This window comes from Pterocles gutturalis, unplaced genomic scaffold (genome assembly GCF_000699245.1).
Source record: "Pterocles gutturalis isolate BGI_N339 unplaced genomic scaffold, ASM69924v1 scaffold1104, whole genome shotgun sequence".
Taxonomy (NCBI): domain Eukaryota; kingdom Metazoa; phylum Chordata; class Aves; order Pterocliformes; family Pteroclidae; genus Pterocles; species Pterocles gutturalis.
Genome location: NW_010135366.1, coordinates 103,666 through 121,093, shown reverse-complemented (window position 1 = coordinate 121,093; position 17,428 = coordinate 103,666). Strand labels below are relative to the sequence as shown.

The 17,428-nt window shown below is 40.3% G+C and overlaps 1 protein-coding gene across 1 annotated transcript in view; it reads right to left on the bottom strand.

Moving 5' to 3' along the window:
* PCNXL2 (pecanex-like 2 (Drosophila)) overlaps nucleotides 1–17,428 on the bottom strand; it is a gene marked incomplete at its 5' end in the record, with an annotated part of 141,373 nt that overhangs the window by 26,304 nt on the left and 97,641 nt on the right. The window contains 2 exons of the mRNA XM_010081844.1: nucleotides 8,472–8,687; nucleotides 11,133–11,191. Of these exons, the coding sequence (XP_010080146.1) occupies nucleotides 8,472–8,687; nucleotides 11,133–11,191 (275 nt within the window). The remainder of the gene's footprint in view (nucleotides 1–8,471; nucleotides 8,688–11,132; nucleotides 11,192–17,428) is intronic.

Here is a 17,428-nt window from a genome sequence, read left to right as displayed (position 1 = left end):
CGTCCCCCCTCAGCGAGCTGGCTCCGTCAGCTTCCCAACGGTTTCAACAGGAGAGGAAGGTGCTAGACACTGTGCTGCAGTTCAACAGCTATGCACCCCCCTGCCAGGACCAACAGACCTGTTCTGCTGTGGCACTGGAAGTGGGAGAATGGCTATGTTCATCATCTGAATGTTGGACTGGGAAAGAACAAGGTGTCAGCTCTAATCCCCTGCAGTTTGCCAGCACCCTGAAAGAGAGCCTGGAGCGAGGCAGCATCCCAAAGACCTTTCTGCAGAGCGTCATGACAGTGGCTGTGCCCTTGACCAACTATCCCGGTCCCATCACCACCTGAGGACCTTTAGTTCATACTGATAGAAGTAGCACCCAGAATATTTCTCTTTCGACACCAAGAAAAGCCTTTCAAAATATAACAAAATATGTTAAAGTATTGGTTATCACCTTCTCTTTTTTGCCTGTACACTTTCTAAAATGTATCCAGCAAGCAAGAGCATACAAGAAAACAGATAAGAAGAAACATCTGAAGGAAACATGTGAGAAAAAAAAATGTGACTGTAGCCCTGAGAAATGGGGAAAAAGATCCGGTATATTTTGGTGTTCTCTGTTCAGTTTTCTGTAAGTGAAAACTTACACTGTGTACCCACTGTTGTTCGCACACTGATACGTATTCCTCTTTGGACTTCAGGGATATACAATATGACAAATTATTAAATGTCTTCAAGTAACTGAAATATAAACAGCTTTCATTTCAAGACTGCCACAAAGTACAAAACATGACCTATCAAGCTGACATTTCCAGTTGGACTGGACACGAACTACACTGCTTCTGCTTCATAGTTCACAGATTTCTACATGAATTAACGGTTATTGCTCAACAGCAAAAAAGCAGCAACTGCTCTGGGTCAGTGGATGCTTTTCTGTAGTCTAGTCAAAAGACATCGTACTCAAAGTGAAGCAGGGAAAGGCACATTCCTTTGTACATAGCTCGAAAAGAGTAAAATAACTACTCCATGCTGGTGCTGTTACTATTGCTGTTGTGTTTATTTTTGAAAGTCAAAAGGCCTCTCAAAATTAAACTGAATTTAAGAAGAGATACATCTTCATCCCAGGTGCTAAATTAAGTATTGCCAAATATTTATAAGCGATGAAAAACACAAGCCTAATAAAGAACTGCCACTGATCCCCCCTGCAACTAAGGGAATTAAAGATGGCTTGCCTCAGTCCATGTAACTCTATTCTTAAACCTTTTTTTTTTTTCTTTTGGTATGGAAATATCACATTTCATTCCTATGGAATGCTGGCTATGTTTCTGTGTGTTCTCTGTATTACCTCTATCTATAAATACCAAATATTATTACTGGAGAATCTGTAATTACTGGTTTTCTTAAGCCATGTATTTCATAAAATATGGGGCCTAAAGAGGCTGGCAAGGCAGATAATAGGCGAATTCAAGAGATCCTCAGTGTCTGACAGAGGCTGTCATCACATGCATAACAAACAGGAGAAGAAGATGCCAGAACAATTAATTGCATTCTCAGCTAATTCAAAAGGTAAAAATGTCTCCAAGTCATCTTTGCTAGGTAATTTTAATCAATGAGAGTTAAAACTATACTACAGTGGATGCAATCAGCGTTGAACTTGGGGACCGAGGCATTCTAACTGGGATCGTGTTAATACAAAACCTCTGGGAAGCAACCAAAGGAGCTTATGTGGTCATTTTGCAGATTTATTCCAAAGAATTAAATCAGGGCTGTGCTCTTCAACATCTGGGAAACATGCACTTGCTTAACAAAAGCTGTTTGATGGCCTTGGGTACTCTCACCTGGGGATCTGGTGTCTTGACTGCTTGCAGAGCCTCTGGGCTATCCCTGTTAAGTTTAAAACTGTAATCTGAGCCACGGCCAGTGCTCTAACAAAACACCAAATCCCTATCATCATGCCACTGATTAGTATTTCCAAACAACAACTAGTAAAAGGACTCAAGTTTGCACATACAAAAATGCAGGCTTGATGCTCAAGTACATGTTGGTTCCCTCCCAATTCTTGCAATCAGTTCTAGAAATACTGCCAGTAATTTTCTCTCATCTTTAATTGAGCCTTAACTTTAATCTGTAATGCACTGGCTGGACTTCAGTGCCACAGATTTGCACGTTACAGAGAAATTTCATTTTACCAGTGCCTACATCAAGCCTTTTTGGTTCATTACTCTAGATGCTGGTACTGCCAAGACTTAAGAGCATGTGCTCAGCTTTATGCTGAGCCAAAAGGGGCAAGTCACAGTAAATGCATTTGTGTCCATCTTTTACAGAAGGGTGACCTAAACTTTTGTGTATATGTTATAAGCTGATGATTAAAATGTCAATTTTTATATTGCATCTCAAAAAATTATCAAGTTCAAGTGACTCTGAGAGAATTAGTCATAAAACCACAGAGCAGGGAGCAGAACGTGCACTTCAGTTCTGCAATGTAATTAAGTGTAGTACCATTAAATATTAAAATACAGGAAAATGTTTTCACTGCTAATTAGTAATTTTAAAATCTGAGGGAAAACATTTTTTTTCCCACATCTCCTTCTGCAGAAAATAAGACCTCCTGCTTCACTCAAGCTTAGTCATTAGTCATTCTCTGCGACCCTTGCTAGCACAGATGAGACCGATTCATTTGTAAGATATCTAAAACACTGGATGGTTGCCAAAAATCCATCAATGCAAAAACATGTGGCAGCTGAACAAAGCAAGGTCAATCTATGTGAGCTCAGGAGAAAACCAGGGTGACAACTTGGAGCTCCTTCTATTTTCCTGACACATCAGAATTTGAGAACTGACTTGTGCTCTGCCAGTGTGATCTGACCTAAATGGAGATAAGAAAATTGAAACTAAAGACTGTAATCTCAGTTCAAGAGGATGCATAAAGTAGATCTAAATTAATGACCACCCGGCCTTCTAGAATTTATCACTGAAATCAAAGGGTGCTTTTGAATTTAATTTTCAAAACTCAGTGAGTGAAAAGAAAAGCATTTTTCAGTTGTGAAGGGCCAGAAAGAAAATCCTATAACACAACGACATACCTCCAGAAGCAGTTTTAATTTCCATAAAACACTTCAGTTTAACAACACTTGAGCTTGAGCTCCAAGGACTGCTGACGTGTAATAAGCACCTAGGGTGCAAATGTACCTAGAAAGGGCTCATAGGGCTCCATGCACCAGCCCCACCCCACAGACGTTGAGATGATCATAAATCACTCTCCTGCATGGGGCATTTCAGGCTTTAAACTCTGTGATCCCAACAGCCAGTTTTAGACTTGGGGATGTAACTAGGTGTTAAGTCTGAGAGATGGAGCTGGATGTGAGCCATGAAGACGGACTGAAGCCCAAGGTAACTCCTTTTGTAGACCATGCAGGGGTCTCTTCACAGAATCACAGAATGTTAGAGATTGGAAGGGACCTCGAAAGATCATCTAGTCTGATCCCCTCTTCACTGTCAACTGCACAGAATGCCTCATTGCTCACCATTTGTTTGGCAAATCATGCCCATAAATATTTTACAAATAAATACATTACAGTGGAAATATCTGACTCTGCTCCACGGAGCTCTGTTGCAAATCTGAGTGTTCCCAAATTCTGATGGGTAAGGCTCCTTCTCACCTGACACATTTCTTTTCTGCTCAGGACAGCAGCTTAATAAGCAGCAAGATAGCACCCAGAAGAAGCACAAAGACCATAATTACAGACATTGAAAGGCCATCCTCTCCTGAAACAAGCATCAGATACAGCTCTAGAAACACAGAAAAACAAATATTCAAAAAGCAGTAACTGAGCTCCCAAAAGGAAACTCATGAACCCCAGAACTGGACACTTTCTGGAAACCAGCAACTGTTTTGGCTCCTTCCTGCTCTTTTCTGTGTGGAATTGGGATTAAGAACAGTAATTTACAGGCTCTGATAGTCTCAGGTTATATCAAAGAAAAATCTCAGGATTTAAAAACCACTATCAATTCCTCAAACATCAAAGCTGTTAGTTATAAAACTGTGGTTTGGTTTTCAGCTGCTTCAGGTGCTTGTATGCCCAAAAAATAGCCTGGTTTTCAAACCAGATCAGTTGCTCTAATAATCGGCATCCCCCCTCCTCAGAAACCTTTCCTTTTCTTGGTCCACAGAGACACATTATGGATGCTGACTGTTAAACTTGCAGCTACCAAATGCCACAAAATCCTCTCCTGGAGTGCAATGCAAGACACAACAATTGTTTCTGGAAAAGTAATTTTCTCAGTAAAAAGGTTGCAAAGGTTGCAGTGCATCTAACAACATTTTCCTTCCTTCCAGAAGTCTTCTTCAGTGCACCCGTACATACATGTACAATTGTGGAAGGGAAGAAAGGAAAAAAAAGGCATCAAATATTTATTCTAGTCTGTGTTACAGAAACTATTCTAAGCCTATTTGAAATTCATAGATGGCTTCCACTGCTGGAGCGTCACTGTACACCAGGAAAAGCTTGTGCATCACAGATTTCCTGCATTCAACATAAAGTATCCTCTTCCCTTTTCATGCCATTCTTCCCAATTAAATCACCAAGATTAAAGAAACCCTTTTGCATCCTTTCTGTTTGTGCCTCTAATATTTCTGAGCATTGTGTCTCTCAGCCTTTGTTCTTTCCCACAAACAATGTTCTTTTGGTTTTTAACCTTCTCGCCAAAGAGGTGTGTTAACAATGGCTGCTGCTCTCTGAACTCCTTGTTATTTATCGATACCTTTTGATGGTCTGGTGCATGCACAGAACACACATCAGGTGTAGTCTCAGGAAAGACATGAAGGTGAGCACTTTTATTTCCCAACAGCAAGAAGTGATTTGTAAAAGCAGAAAGGGAAAGTTGCAACCACTCTTTAAATAAAGAATGATTCTTGCCAGTGCTACAGAGCCTTCAGACACAAAAAATCAAACACCAGTAAATATTCCTTACACTGGTAATGTACTTGCTACTATAATAAAACTATACAGCATACACATATACTGCAGAAATGAATAACTGCCCTTATTTCTTAGACATCATTACTGTGCCTAAAGCTTATACCCTAAACGGGCTGTGTTCATAGACCATTTTGCGTGGGAAATAAGCTAGCTAACACAGAGGAAGCCCCACGGGTGATCCTGTCCTGCTGTCACAGCTGCCTTCCACTACGTACAACTACATCTGTGTCTGCTCTGTGCTTCTTTCTTTGATTCATCTAATGAAGCTCCAAGTGAAGCATGAATATTGCACGTGCAACATGCAGTAAAAAAAAAAAGTCACAGCAGAGATTTAGAAGTTAATTATGTGATTGAAGGGGCATGAGTTAGAAAACAGCTCCTCAAGATTTTAGCATCACCATCCATAAGTAATTTCTGCACACGTAACACCCAACTGGATATTCTCCAAAGGACATTTTGTAGAGGCACAGACTAAACAGAGAAATATTTTAAGTCTTCCTGGTTCTACAGGCAACTCATGGGAGCTAGATACATTGACATTCTTTCTGCTTATTCCCTGATTGTGGGTTTTCCCTTGTCTCTTCCTTTCGAACTAAATGAGACATTACATATTTCTTCTGGCAGGCTGCTTTTAGCACACCGCTGTGGTCTAACACGGTAGAGTTAAGTCAGGGAAGGGCTTGATTCCCCCACACCAACGTGCAGCTACCTGAAAGTTTTCACCTTGCCTGAGCTCATTATTACCCTCTCCTCATTTTCAGTAAAGGACAAGCTGGGCATCTCCTCTCAATGCCTGGAAGTATTTTCCCATTTTCCCACTCCTCTCCTCCTCCTCCAGTAACTCCTCTCCTGCCTCCCCAGGTCACACTTTGCTCCGCTCTCTTTGTCCAGGTGTTTTGAACACTCAGGTCAGGGTGCTGCTTTGCAGGCTGCCAGCCTTCTCCTGAGGAGCATGAGACACATGGGGGAAGGGGATATTCCTGGTGGGAACTCAGCTGGCTCTAAATGGCAACTCATGGAACACATGAGAGGCTGCCGGGCTCAGCCCCAGCTTGAATTTAAAGACCTGTTGCAGCCAGCAGACGTGGGATCTACTCCACAAAGAGAACCAGCTACGGTACTAACAGCAAACAGCATTAGGCTGTCTGCATGGAAAGGGCAATTTTCAGATCCATTTAGTTACTTAAAGTGTGATTTTAGGGAATACAGAGATGCCCTGACAGGTGGCAAACTGCAGGTTTTGAGCTTTGCTCTCAGATCCAAATGTACAATGGCACCTGCCTGGCAGTGAACCATCCTGGCTCAAAGTCAAACAAAGTCTTCCCAAACCACTCAGCAACAAAACTATCCAGTTGTTCACCAGTCAACTTCCAATTCATTAAGCTCGTCTTCTAGGCCCCTGATCCTTTTATCCAGCTAGCATGTGGTTTGAGTGCATGGGGATGGTGATGATGGAGAGGGACCTGGCAGCAGGTGGCAACCGCATAAAGGGAAAAAAAATCACAAAACTCATGTAATTTAAACATGAAAGTGAGATTTCTTTCTTCTGTTTGATTTAAATCCTGCAGTGAACTATTTTAACACAAAAGGATGATCAGCAAACATAATTTTCTGAAATTAGAATGCAGTTAATGGAAATGTACATCGTCCTGCTTACTCAAAATCCCAACAAATCTGAACAAAATATCAACAATGTCCAAGGTATGTCTCCTCTTTATCACACATAAATCCCTCCTGGAAGTCACTTTTCAGATCTGCAGAAATGAATGAACTATTCTTTGACTTCACAGAGTTTCCATAAAGAATTATAACTGTGAGCAACCTAAGAGGAACCAAAAATGACACGTTGACTAAAATGGTCTTAAAAAAAAAGGCAATTATCTCAGAGATTTACCAGCCTGGGAAACCATCAGTTCTGTAACCAAGAGATTTTAACTTCCACAGTACTTAACTGTTCTTGCAGAACAACATTAATCTTCATTTGTCTGGCCTGGATTTGAAAGAAGTAATAGCAAATTCCAAATCTCAACCTCAAAAAAGCCTTCCATCTGTGGACTCTATGGGGTACCTAACCTCAGTATCCATCTCTGACACAGCAGCACCACTGCTTACCCTGAGGGCCCACAAGGGGAAGATAAGACTTGCACAGATGTCTTTGAAGTTGAAGAAAGCCACAGAGCCACACATCCATCACCATCATCATGAACAAGAAATAAGGCTGATAAACAAATTCTTTATCTTCCTCTCCAGTTGCTTTTTCTTACAATTTGCCTTTGTACTGATTAGGAATCTCTTCAGGTACTACAATACCAAGCTGTTTCAGGTATTTACTGTTTTCTACATAACTTTTCTTAAGATACAGAAGTGTTATCTTCATCCCCCCCATACAGGAAGGAAAGTGAACAACAAGCTTTTACCACAACCTGTTCAACATCCTACAGGGAGGTGGCACACAGTCAAGACATGAGCCCACGCATGTTATTTCCTTGTCTAATCCTCCCACACCTCAGTGCATTCAATGAGCCAGCCTCTCTCCTATTTTCTCATACTCAACCTTGTTGAAAAGTCGCCTTGAATATACGCTCCTCTACATGTTGCCCACTAGATGGTCAGCCCTTGAGCATCCCAGGAAGCTGTTTACTCTGGGATTTCAAAACTCCCGTCACCTGCAATTGCAAAGTGGTATCTTCAAAAGGTTACAAAGCCAAGCAACAAACACAAGCAGACAACATGTGTAGCATAAGCAAAATTTAAAAGCCATTTAAAAGTTTAGTGGTTTTACTTTCATTTTTCTTCCTACTTTAGGGACAACAGACAAAAGGACAGAGTATGACACTATGAACAATTGGCCTCACAAAAGCCAGACCACCGAGAAAGGGGATGCAATTGACGTTCCTTACAGAAGGGTGTCCGAACAGAGGAACATACTGAACAGGAAGAAAGTGAAGTCCCTTTCTCAAGTGAAGTCTGCACTTCCTAGATAAGAGGAATATGAAGCTCTGATCCACTTGCTTCTCCTCTCTTGTTCTGCTGTGACAGAGACCACCTCAGCACTGGCATCTTGCATGAACCCACACAAGATATTTTCCATGGGGGAAGTCTTACGATATTTGGCATTTCTTCGAAGACCAGTTTTGGGGGTTGAACAGTTTTAAGAACAACTTCAGTTTTCATGGTTATAGAGGGAAAGAAAGAATCTGAAAACATAACTATGCATAACCTAAAAGATCTGTGAACCAAGAAAGTGATAAATATGCCTTCTTTCTGAAAGTTTTAAGATACTCCACAACGTGACTCCAAATTTCTTAACATCTAGGTTTCAAAACATTTGTCATTCAAATAATGATACAAAGTACAGAGCCTTTAGACAGACAGACAAATATCTGTAAAAACACGAAGAGAGAAAAGTTCTTAAATTCTATATCCTACTATAGAGTTGTGATAGATTAAGAAAGCCAGACAGGTTTTATTGCTGGTTTTGTTGTTATTTAAATTAGCAGGGATCCTTACCTCGGAATTCGAGCCCTCTGAGCTGAAAGGTGACAAGGCCATTTCCAATTTCGATCAAGTGCACAAACGCATTTAAATAATCCGATGTCAGAATAAAACAGTCTCCTGTGTTGTAGTTTCCCCAGCGGCCCAGAATCAGATCTCCACAAAGAGACTCCTGCAGAGATCTTGTCAAATGCTCATAAAAAATGGAGTTGAGATTATTGTCATCATTTCCTACAATCAGAGCGGCACACATTTGTAAAAATTAGAATTGAAAATACACTAAGCTATTCTGCATAAAATCCTATGTTCTTTTTTACTCTTGCCTAAAACTTCTTCCTCTAGCGGGTCAGCGACTTCTTGATACACTACACAAACTGCATTTCCTAGGTGGTTTTTAGCCCTCCAGAGAATCAGATCTGAAACTTTTGTTGTTCATATTAATTACGATATGAAATAGTATTGTAAATAGAACATCAAATTAGTGATAACATATATTTCAGACTGAACCAAATCACCCCCTTTGCATTTTGTAACAGCAAAAATTTCTGGGCTCCGCTGCAAGTCTCTGCAGTCCTAAGTTAATGTCTACAAATTGTTCTTAACTATAAGAAAACAGAAACCATTATTATTTTAGAACGTAAACTTAAATCTGAATATTACTGCTGAGATTTTTAAACAATTTGGTCATGTAGCTTCCAGTGATTTTGTTGGGATTTGTTTCTTTTAGTCCTCTAGGAATTTTTCACAGCTTTGTCCATGAAATATCTGTGGGTACTTAATATGATGATAGATATTTTAAAAGAGTATACTTAGTACATTGAGAAAGAATGAAACAAGGTTCACTCACCACTAGAATTGCTACTACTTCTTTTAAAATGTGTCAGCTGTCCACTTACATACACATCACTTGGACCAACTGTCCAGGTGAGTAACACCTCATTACAGTCTAAAGGTCTCATCCCATAAAGGTCTACAGCATTTAACCGGATTAAAATTAGCACGTTATGATGGTGATCCGTGAAAGGGAATGAATGTTTCATAAATGCTAACACAGTGCCACGTAATCCAATGTGGTGCTGTCTTGTGCTTGTACTCTTCTACATCGTACATATGCTTGCCATGAGCACTGCCTTTATTTTCCATATTGCACCAGTGTCACACCTTTAATACTTTTTAAATGCTGGTGCATGAATAGATATATCTGTACAAACCAACATCCTGTAGGTCTGTTTGTATACATGAGAGTGTATGTGGATACATACGTACAGGTACACATGCATGTTTATGTATGGGCATATTTGGGAGCAGATCTAACATGGAGAGAAAAAACAAGAGGATGACAGGCTACAGCTTCTCCTACAAATTGCTCTTCAATACGAGAGGAGGAGTGGGCAGGTTACTACACAGCTTTTCATCACCATGGCCATTATGCATCCAGCTCTGGTACACATGAACATGCAGCTGCATATGCACATACAGACACACTCAACCATACACCTTCTGGAGCATGTTCAGTCAAAATCTAAATGAGTCATAAAATTAATCTTTTAAGCACACACATAAAGGGAATGTTTTGCTTGAACTATGGGTTTTAAAGCATAATTAACTTATTAGCATATAGAATAACAGTAAAGGTTATTGCTATCAGATAACAGAATGGCCTTGGGAAACATTTTAACTCCCTGCCTTGAAATGATAAATAATGAAAGAGCACTATGTATGCCTCAAACTGCTAATACCTCTCTTGCTTTCTTGGACATTCTGGATTACACCCACTTCTATTTGATGTTGTGTATTTGTTCACGCAACTGAGGTAATGGATGAGGTTAAAAAGGTGGGGGCATAAAAATGTAACAACAATAATGACAATGTAAAGTTATATCTCCACAATACAAGCCCCTGACACCTCAGTGATGAAATAAAATCATAAAAGCAGAAGAAAACAATGTATGAAATCCTGGCTTCCCACTGGGACCGGGATGTGGCATGAAACCCTGGTATTGGTTTTCCCTGGAAAGGGCTCTGTCCTGCCAGGTGCTGAAGAGCATCGGCTGAGGTACCACACGCTCTCTACATCCACTGACTTGCCAAAAGATGTGTTGCTTCCCCCTCTCACAGGAACTGCTTGGTGCAGCCCAGGAAGGTGCTTTACATCTCCATGGATTGGAGTTCATTTAACCAACCGATACCCAGAGCAGGAGCCCACCATCTTTCCTATGTCTTTCTCATACCACTTCCTGCAAATTTTCCAATTTCTCTTTCCTCCCTCTCCAAAACCATTTCTCTCCACGGTAGAGGAGACACCTGTCAGCCCAAACTGCTCAGTGGTCAGGGCACTACTAATCTGCTGCTTTTTTCCAAAACCTTGTCCTCACCACAGCTGACCTTCAAGTCTAGCCAGGGTGTCTGCTGTGTAACCCGCACAAACAGCAAGGTTATGATTAACCGAGCAATTCACAGCCAAGCAGCCACCTGATCAGCTACATGTAACTGGAAAGTGAACTTACTTATCAAGACACACAACTAAAACTGGTGCTCTGCTACACTTAAAACACTGGTTTTTTTCACACAACATTTAAAACCTTTGCATCTCTTTAGCTTTCCAGGCAAAGCCTTGACCATGTAAATACATCACATTTTGCAAATCAAGTGAAACACCCAAACTCTATGCCATACCTGCATCCTTTTCGATCTGAATTGCCAGTCTGGTGTTGGAATGGTCCGATCTTTTGGTGCTGGAAATAAAGACATGCTGTACAGCCAATATTTTTTTTGAAAAAGAAGATTTTCCCAAAACACACGTTTTCATTTTCTTTTTAACATATCTTTGCATTCTGTGTTTATATCATTACACAGTTCACACTCTAAACCATTCATTGGTTTACTCCAAGTAGGCGTACACAGTTAGTTCAGTTCAGTATTGGTATTGACATTGTAGCTTATGAGAACACGAAACAAACGTGCCTGTCCCCTCCCCCTTTTCCTCAAACTCTTTCTTCCCCATTTTCCTTCTTTTGGGGCAGAGTCTATTCAGAATTTGGCATCTGCGATAATACACAACACTAGACACTTAAATAATTGAACTGGCTCCAGAAGCACATCAGCCAGGTACCACCAAAACAGTGAACAGAAAGAATATTAAATCAGCCTTTCCTCCCTTCTAAGCCTTAAGGGAAACAGCTGGACTCAAGGGGTTTTCTTTGTGTGAAAATTTTTCTGTGGGTGTATAATATCTATAGAAAAACAACAACAAAGAAATCACTTTACTTAGTTTCATATTTAGCTAGCCAGCAACGAGAGTCTCTGGTCACTCTTACCACTTGAAAAAGAGTAAATTACAGGGTCTTATTCCATACAGACAGTAACACTGTCTCCCTTACGGATGACGTATCCTCTGCTCAGTACTTTCATTGTAGCAGTGGAATATAAATACCATGGGAAAAACGGTCACAGAACAGAAAACAACCAAAAGGTAGATTGGGCTGAGCTTTTATTCCTACCTATAACAAAAGACACTAACAAAGTCTGAAAAAAAGGAATTAGCAAATCACTGTGGGCAAGCATGTGTCCATCACAAGGGAGTGGTTGTTGCAGTGACTAGGGATATTCAACACCAGAAGACCAAAGCGTCTCCCAAGCCTTCAGGGTACAAGTGAAAGCCTGGCTAACAGAAATTTTAAAACGGGGAAAGACAAAGCTGTTTGCCCTAAACCACAGTCAGCATAAGGTTACATGTGACAGTGGTGAGAGTCTCATCTCTTCACCACTCTGCAAACACAGGGGAAAAGTGTCAAGGCACCATCTCTCCTGGCACGGGAGCCAAGGGAGACACCCAGGCACAGTCCTCATCATGTCCTTTGCCAAACTGGGATGAGTGGGGCAGGGCCAGGTGGGACCAGCTGGGGTCTGGCTCAATGGGGTGGAGCACTGAGCACAGTGGAGATTGGGAATGGGCTGACGGCTGGCCGCCTGGATTTAGCTACTCACTAGGAGAACTTAAGACACACTCCAAGGAAGACTGCGGCAAAGAGAGTATAAGCTATATGGGAGGCTTTCAAACAGCTTAAATAACATTGATGGTATAAACTCAGGGTAATGTTGTTTTTGACACAGAGCAGAGACTCTCTGGGAGTCTGTATATTCTCATCGCAGTACTGGCTCCCCAGATTTTGTGTGTAATATACAAGTTATTTAAAAGGTTGGAAGTTTCTGAGGTGAAGCTGTAAGCTCATGCTGAAGCCAGCTGGGAGAAGGATGCCATCGATGTCCCTAATGTTAGAAAGCTTTTTCATCCACCCTCTACAGCCTCCCCCTAAAAGCTGTGAAAACCCAACCAACAGAAAAATTGCACGCAGGCTTCCATGCAGTGGACAGAAGAGGAATAGAATTGCTTTACTTCTACTCCTTACCAACAACTGATTTCTTATTTAAAAAGGCATGTTCTTTACTTTGCAAGAAATACAGCTGGAGAGAATATGAGCCTTAATTAGAATTATTTGTAATTAGTTATTAGTACATTATCTACATAGATTACCATTTTATTTGATGTATTATTTATCTTCCTGCCTCTGGTTGTCTCAGCTTATTGTAACTGCAATTTTCATTTCCTATGCAACAGAAAAAGGCAACGGGGTGGGGGAGGGCCTTCGAAGCAGTTCAGAATATAAAGAATGATTTTGCTTCAAAAAGGTTGTCAGAATTCTTCTACCCTAATATACATCCACCTGCAATTGCAACATGTGCAAGAGTAAGCATAAAGATTAGGTGATGGAATTCAATCAATTTTCTATTGTCAGCAGAGAAATGCAGCTGATTTGCAAATGCATGTGTTTTAAGATTATCAGACTTCTTATTAACTTTCAGTCCCTCTGAAATCAGTGTGGCAGTATGAGGTACAAGTCAATACTATTCTTTACTCCAATTTTTTACCAACCTCTAAAGCATTTCTGTTCTTGAGGCATATTGAGACCCATACAAATCAAGCAATACTTAAAAAATTCTTATCTATAATAAGGAGGAATCCTTTTGCCCAGCATGCAGCTCTGGCTCCACTTCTTTCCCTTTTTTTTTTTCTTTTCTTTCCCTTTGAGAGAAAGATGCATAAAACAATCAGGGAAAATCACAAGCGCTTCAGGACACTCTGAGACAGATAATGCAGCATAACTGGGAAGAAGGGAAGGAAACAGAACAGCTCTCCCAAACAAAACAAAACCAGATTTCATCAGCTTTATCCTCCATTCCTAGCACAGTAACAATTGCTTAATCAGCTAAAACATGGGCCTCAGGACATGAGACAAGAAAGGATTTACCTTTTCAGACACTACCAGAAAAATCTTCATACAGATATTCTGAAGCATCATTGATTTATTTTTTTTTAAGACCAAGGGTAATATAGACAGTTTGTAAAGCAAACTTCTGTCCTGAAATTCAGTTTAGCTTAATAAATTCAGTCAGACAATCCATTTTTTACTTTAAAAATCTTCCACAATTATTAGTAACCAAAGCTACGTTTGTACCTTTTTGAAGGCAATGGGAATTTGCATAGCATCAAACTAGAGTACACTGCACCTAACAATCAAACCAGCAACGCCTTTACTCCTGGGCTTTCCACTGTCAACTACGACCTCTCAAAGTGAACTTCTGAGACTAGTGGGTGATTTGGGCTTTCCTCCAGAGGCCTCTTGGTTTAAATTTGGTTGTTACCACTCACCCAAGGTGGTAATTATCTCAGTAATTGGATTTCTTTAGGAATTGCATTATTCTGCGCAAACCAAGTGCAGGTGCTTTGGCACTTGCCCTAGAGAGCAAGTGATTGTGTTTGAACATCTTCAGCTAAATCTTCAGAAATTTTAAAGTCAACACTATGCTTCATTCCTGAAACGTCTATCTCACACTCCTTTAATTCAGCATTCACGTGGGCACTAAAATAATCCCCTGGTCTGCATAGCACTGTTCATGCCATTACAACTACCGCTTCCCTTGGCTAAAGGATGAAATCACTTCCTTCCCTTTCCTTGTCCAAAAATACTGCCACATTTTTCAACCTGGACGAACTTTCTTCTTCCACTTTACTCTCTCAATTTCCTTCAAAAGGTAGAAAAAAGACCGAGGGGGATTCAGGCAGCCTGGGGAACACACAGCAGACAGTAAGAATCGGTCAAATAGAAGAGACAAAAAAAACCCTCAACCAAACAAACAAAAAAACCCCACGACCATTGCTGTGCTTATTTCCAGAAGATGAAAATAAAATTGTAAAATTGCAGCTGTTCTATCTGCCTTAATGTTGCTGGGTTTTGCCCCGAAACATAAATTCAAGTTGCTGTGAAGAAAGGGATCTCTGCTTTAAGAGAGAGCAAAACAAAGAGAAGCAGTTCCCCTCTGGGGGATGCAAGAGATGCTTTTCTAGGGTAGATCCAAAGTTTTTCTTTGTCTGTGTCCCAATGAATTTTAATCCATCTTCCCATCACATCTAACAGGCAAATCTAAAAGAGAGAAAGTTTACTATGCTGCAGCCCTATGATTATTCATAGGAGTCTGGCAAAAAAAATCCTCAGCATTTCCATGTGAATGTCTTACACTGCTGGCACTATAAACACAAGGCTCAGCATTAAAAACAGTAGTAGTAGTAGGCTATGACAGTGAGGGAGGAGGGAGAATGAGGAGATGGCAGAACAACCAGGCAACCATGAATATTTGAAGGACACCAGAGGCAAAACCGATGGTACTAATTGGAAGTGTGAGGATGCCCAAGTAGTTTTAAATCAATTTCATCTAAAAAACAGAATGATTTCAGTGCGATTATAACAGCCAAGGCTGACAGCCCCTTCGTGCATAACCATGTCCAGGTTTTCAGGGCAGCTGCATGGAAGATCTGCCTTAGGTTTAACTCATGTTAATAAAGAAAGATCCCTTAAAAATGAAAGCAACTTCTCCTTCCTGATCACTCACTCTGATTTTTATTTTTTGTAATTTCTTCCTCCCCTCCTTCCCCGAATGCTCCAGTGGTTCATCTAACAATAATAAAAAGTGGCTTTGATTCCATGCTAGGAAACTGGGGGAGGGCTAAGGTATAAAAAGTTCCAGCTGTTAAAGACAGCACTGTTGAAGGATCCTTTTAAAACATAGGAGGATCTTATTGTTGATAATGTTTCCTGTTCTTAGGGTTTCTTTACTTTCTTAAAGAGGTTTTTATAATTAATTCTGAGAGATTCTTGTGTTTGGTTTTTTTTTTTTTTTTTGTTTTTTTTTTTTGGTGTGTGGTTTGTTTGGTGGGGTTTTTTGTTCGTTTTTGTTTTTAAGTAGGTGTAAAAACCATAATTGTGGTCATTTGCCAAGATACTACTGAGCACATTAATTTGGCATATTCTCACACCTTTCCTGAAGATGAGGTTTCTGTGCTCCAACAGCAACAGGGATGCAAATGAGAGGTGTGAATTTGAGATCAAAAGCTGAGTGCCCAAGCATGGATTAAACAGCCCACCTAAGTGCTCCGACATTTAAAGTTTTAGCTCAGGAATTCACCGCTTATTTGTAAACCAGGCCATTTAAACATCGGTGTACTTTAAAATATTTGCTAATGCTTTACCAAAATGTCATCAATATCCCCGCTTTTGCCTTATTTGTCTACCTTGCTACTTAATTTCTTTCCCCTTCTCTGAGTATGCTTTCTTTTAAAAAGCATTTAGTTATGATATGTATTTCTTATCCTAAGAAATACAAGCAGCTTTACAAGTGGAAGGATTATGCCAACTTCATAGAGATGTTTGTGCTCACTCTTTTGTCAGTGCAAAAAGGGCTCGGACCCTGACACAGAAGCCTGAGAACCTGTAAGGACCTGGAGAGCAGAAAGGAGTTGATGAGAAATGTTCTGGTGAAGTTTGCACCAGAAAAAAGAGGGCAAGATCAGACAGCAAAAAAAATTACCAGAATGCTGGGACCTGCTTCAGCAAGTGAGGTCAAGATGTTTACCTCCTTTACTCCGCACAGAGAGATGCACGTTGTTTAAACATCGTAAGAGGAGGAAAGGACAGCCAGGCATTTCAGAATTCATTCTTAATATTCTTTATTGCTGATAACAAAGTGCTCTTATGGTTTTTCAGTGTGCAATATTGAAATAACATACACTTAAGATATCTTAATTGTCACTTTTAGACTAAAGGTGACTGCTTAAAAATAAAATCAGGAGTTAGAGATGGCAAGAATGTAGGAGGAAATACGAGAATAAGACAAAGACTGGTGAATTATGTCCTATAAAGAAAACCTACAGCAGAAATACTTGTTTAAATCACTACGGGGTTTTCCATACACATATTTCTCAACAACAGATGAAAGGAGGCAAAACAGAAGCTAAGCAAGCCATTCCAGTGTCGTAAACCTGCAAGTGCAGCATCAGTGACACTGCACTGAAGAACAAGAAAAAAAATCTTACTGCTACTGTGCAGTTGCACAAAATCCAATCTAAAACAAGGATAACTTTTAATACCTCTGTTTCCTTAATTGCAAGGACTGTTGAGAGTGCTAATAATCTACAGCAGTTGTTATGGTAGTCTCTAGAGTACTCTTCAGACTGAAAAAATCTCTGGTATTTTGAGAGCAAACACTACTAGTCAAAGGATTTAAAAAAAACCCAACCCAACAGCCCTCTAGCATTCATCCAGTATTTACCTAGTCCCAACTAGCACAAAGTTTCAAAGACAATTCTCAGTAGCAGTGGTGACATAATTCTGCATTTTGCGTTATCTCAAAAAGAAGAGACATTTTACATTTTGCTCTTGTAAGACCCAAGTCAATTTGCGTCCCGTACATACCCTTGCACATCAGGAGACAACCAGGATTTGAGCAACGTGTAGCATGAATTATTCCCTGCTACTATCTGTACACAACTTAGGTATTACCTAGTTAGAACGGTTATACTTGTTGAATGTCTCCACTGTGATCTCAGCTTTTCCCCTGTCTTCACATCTTGACAGAAG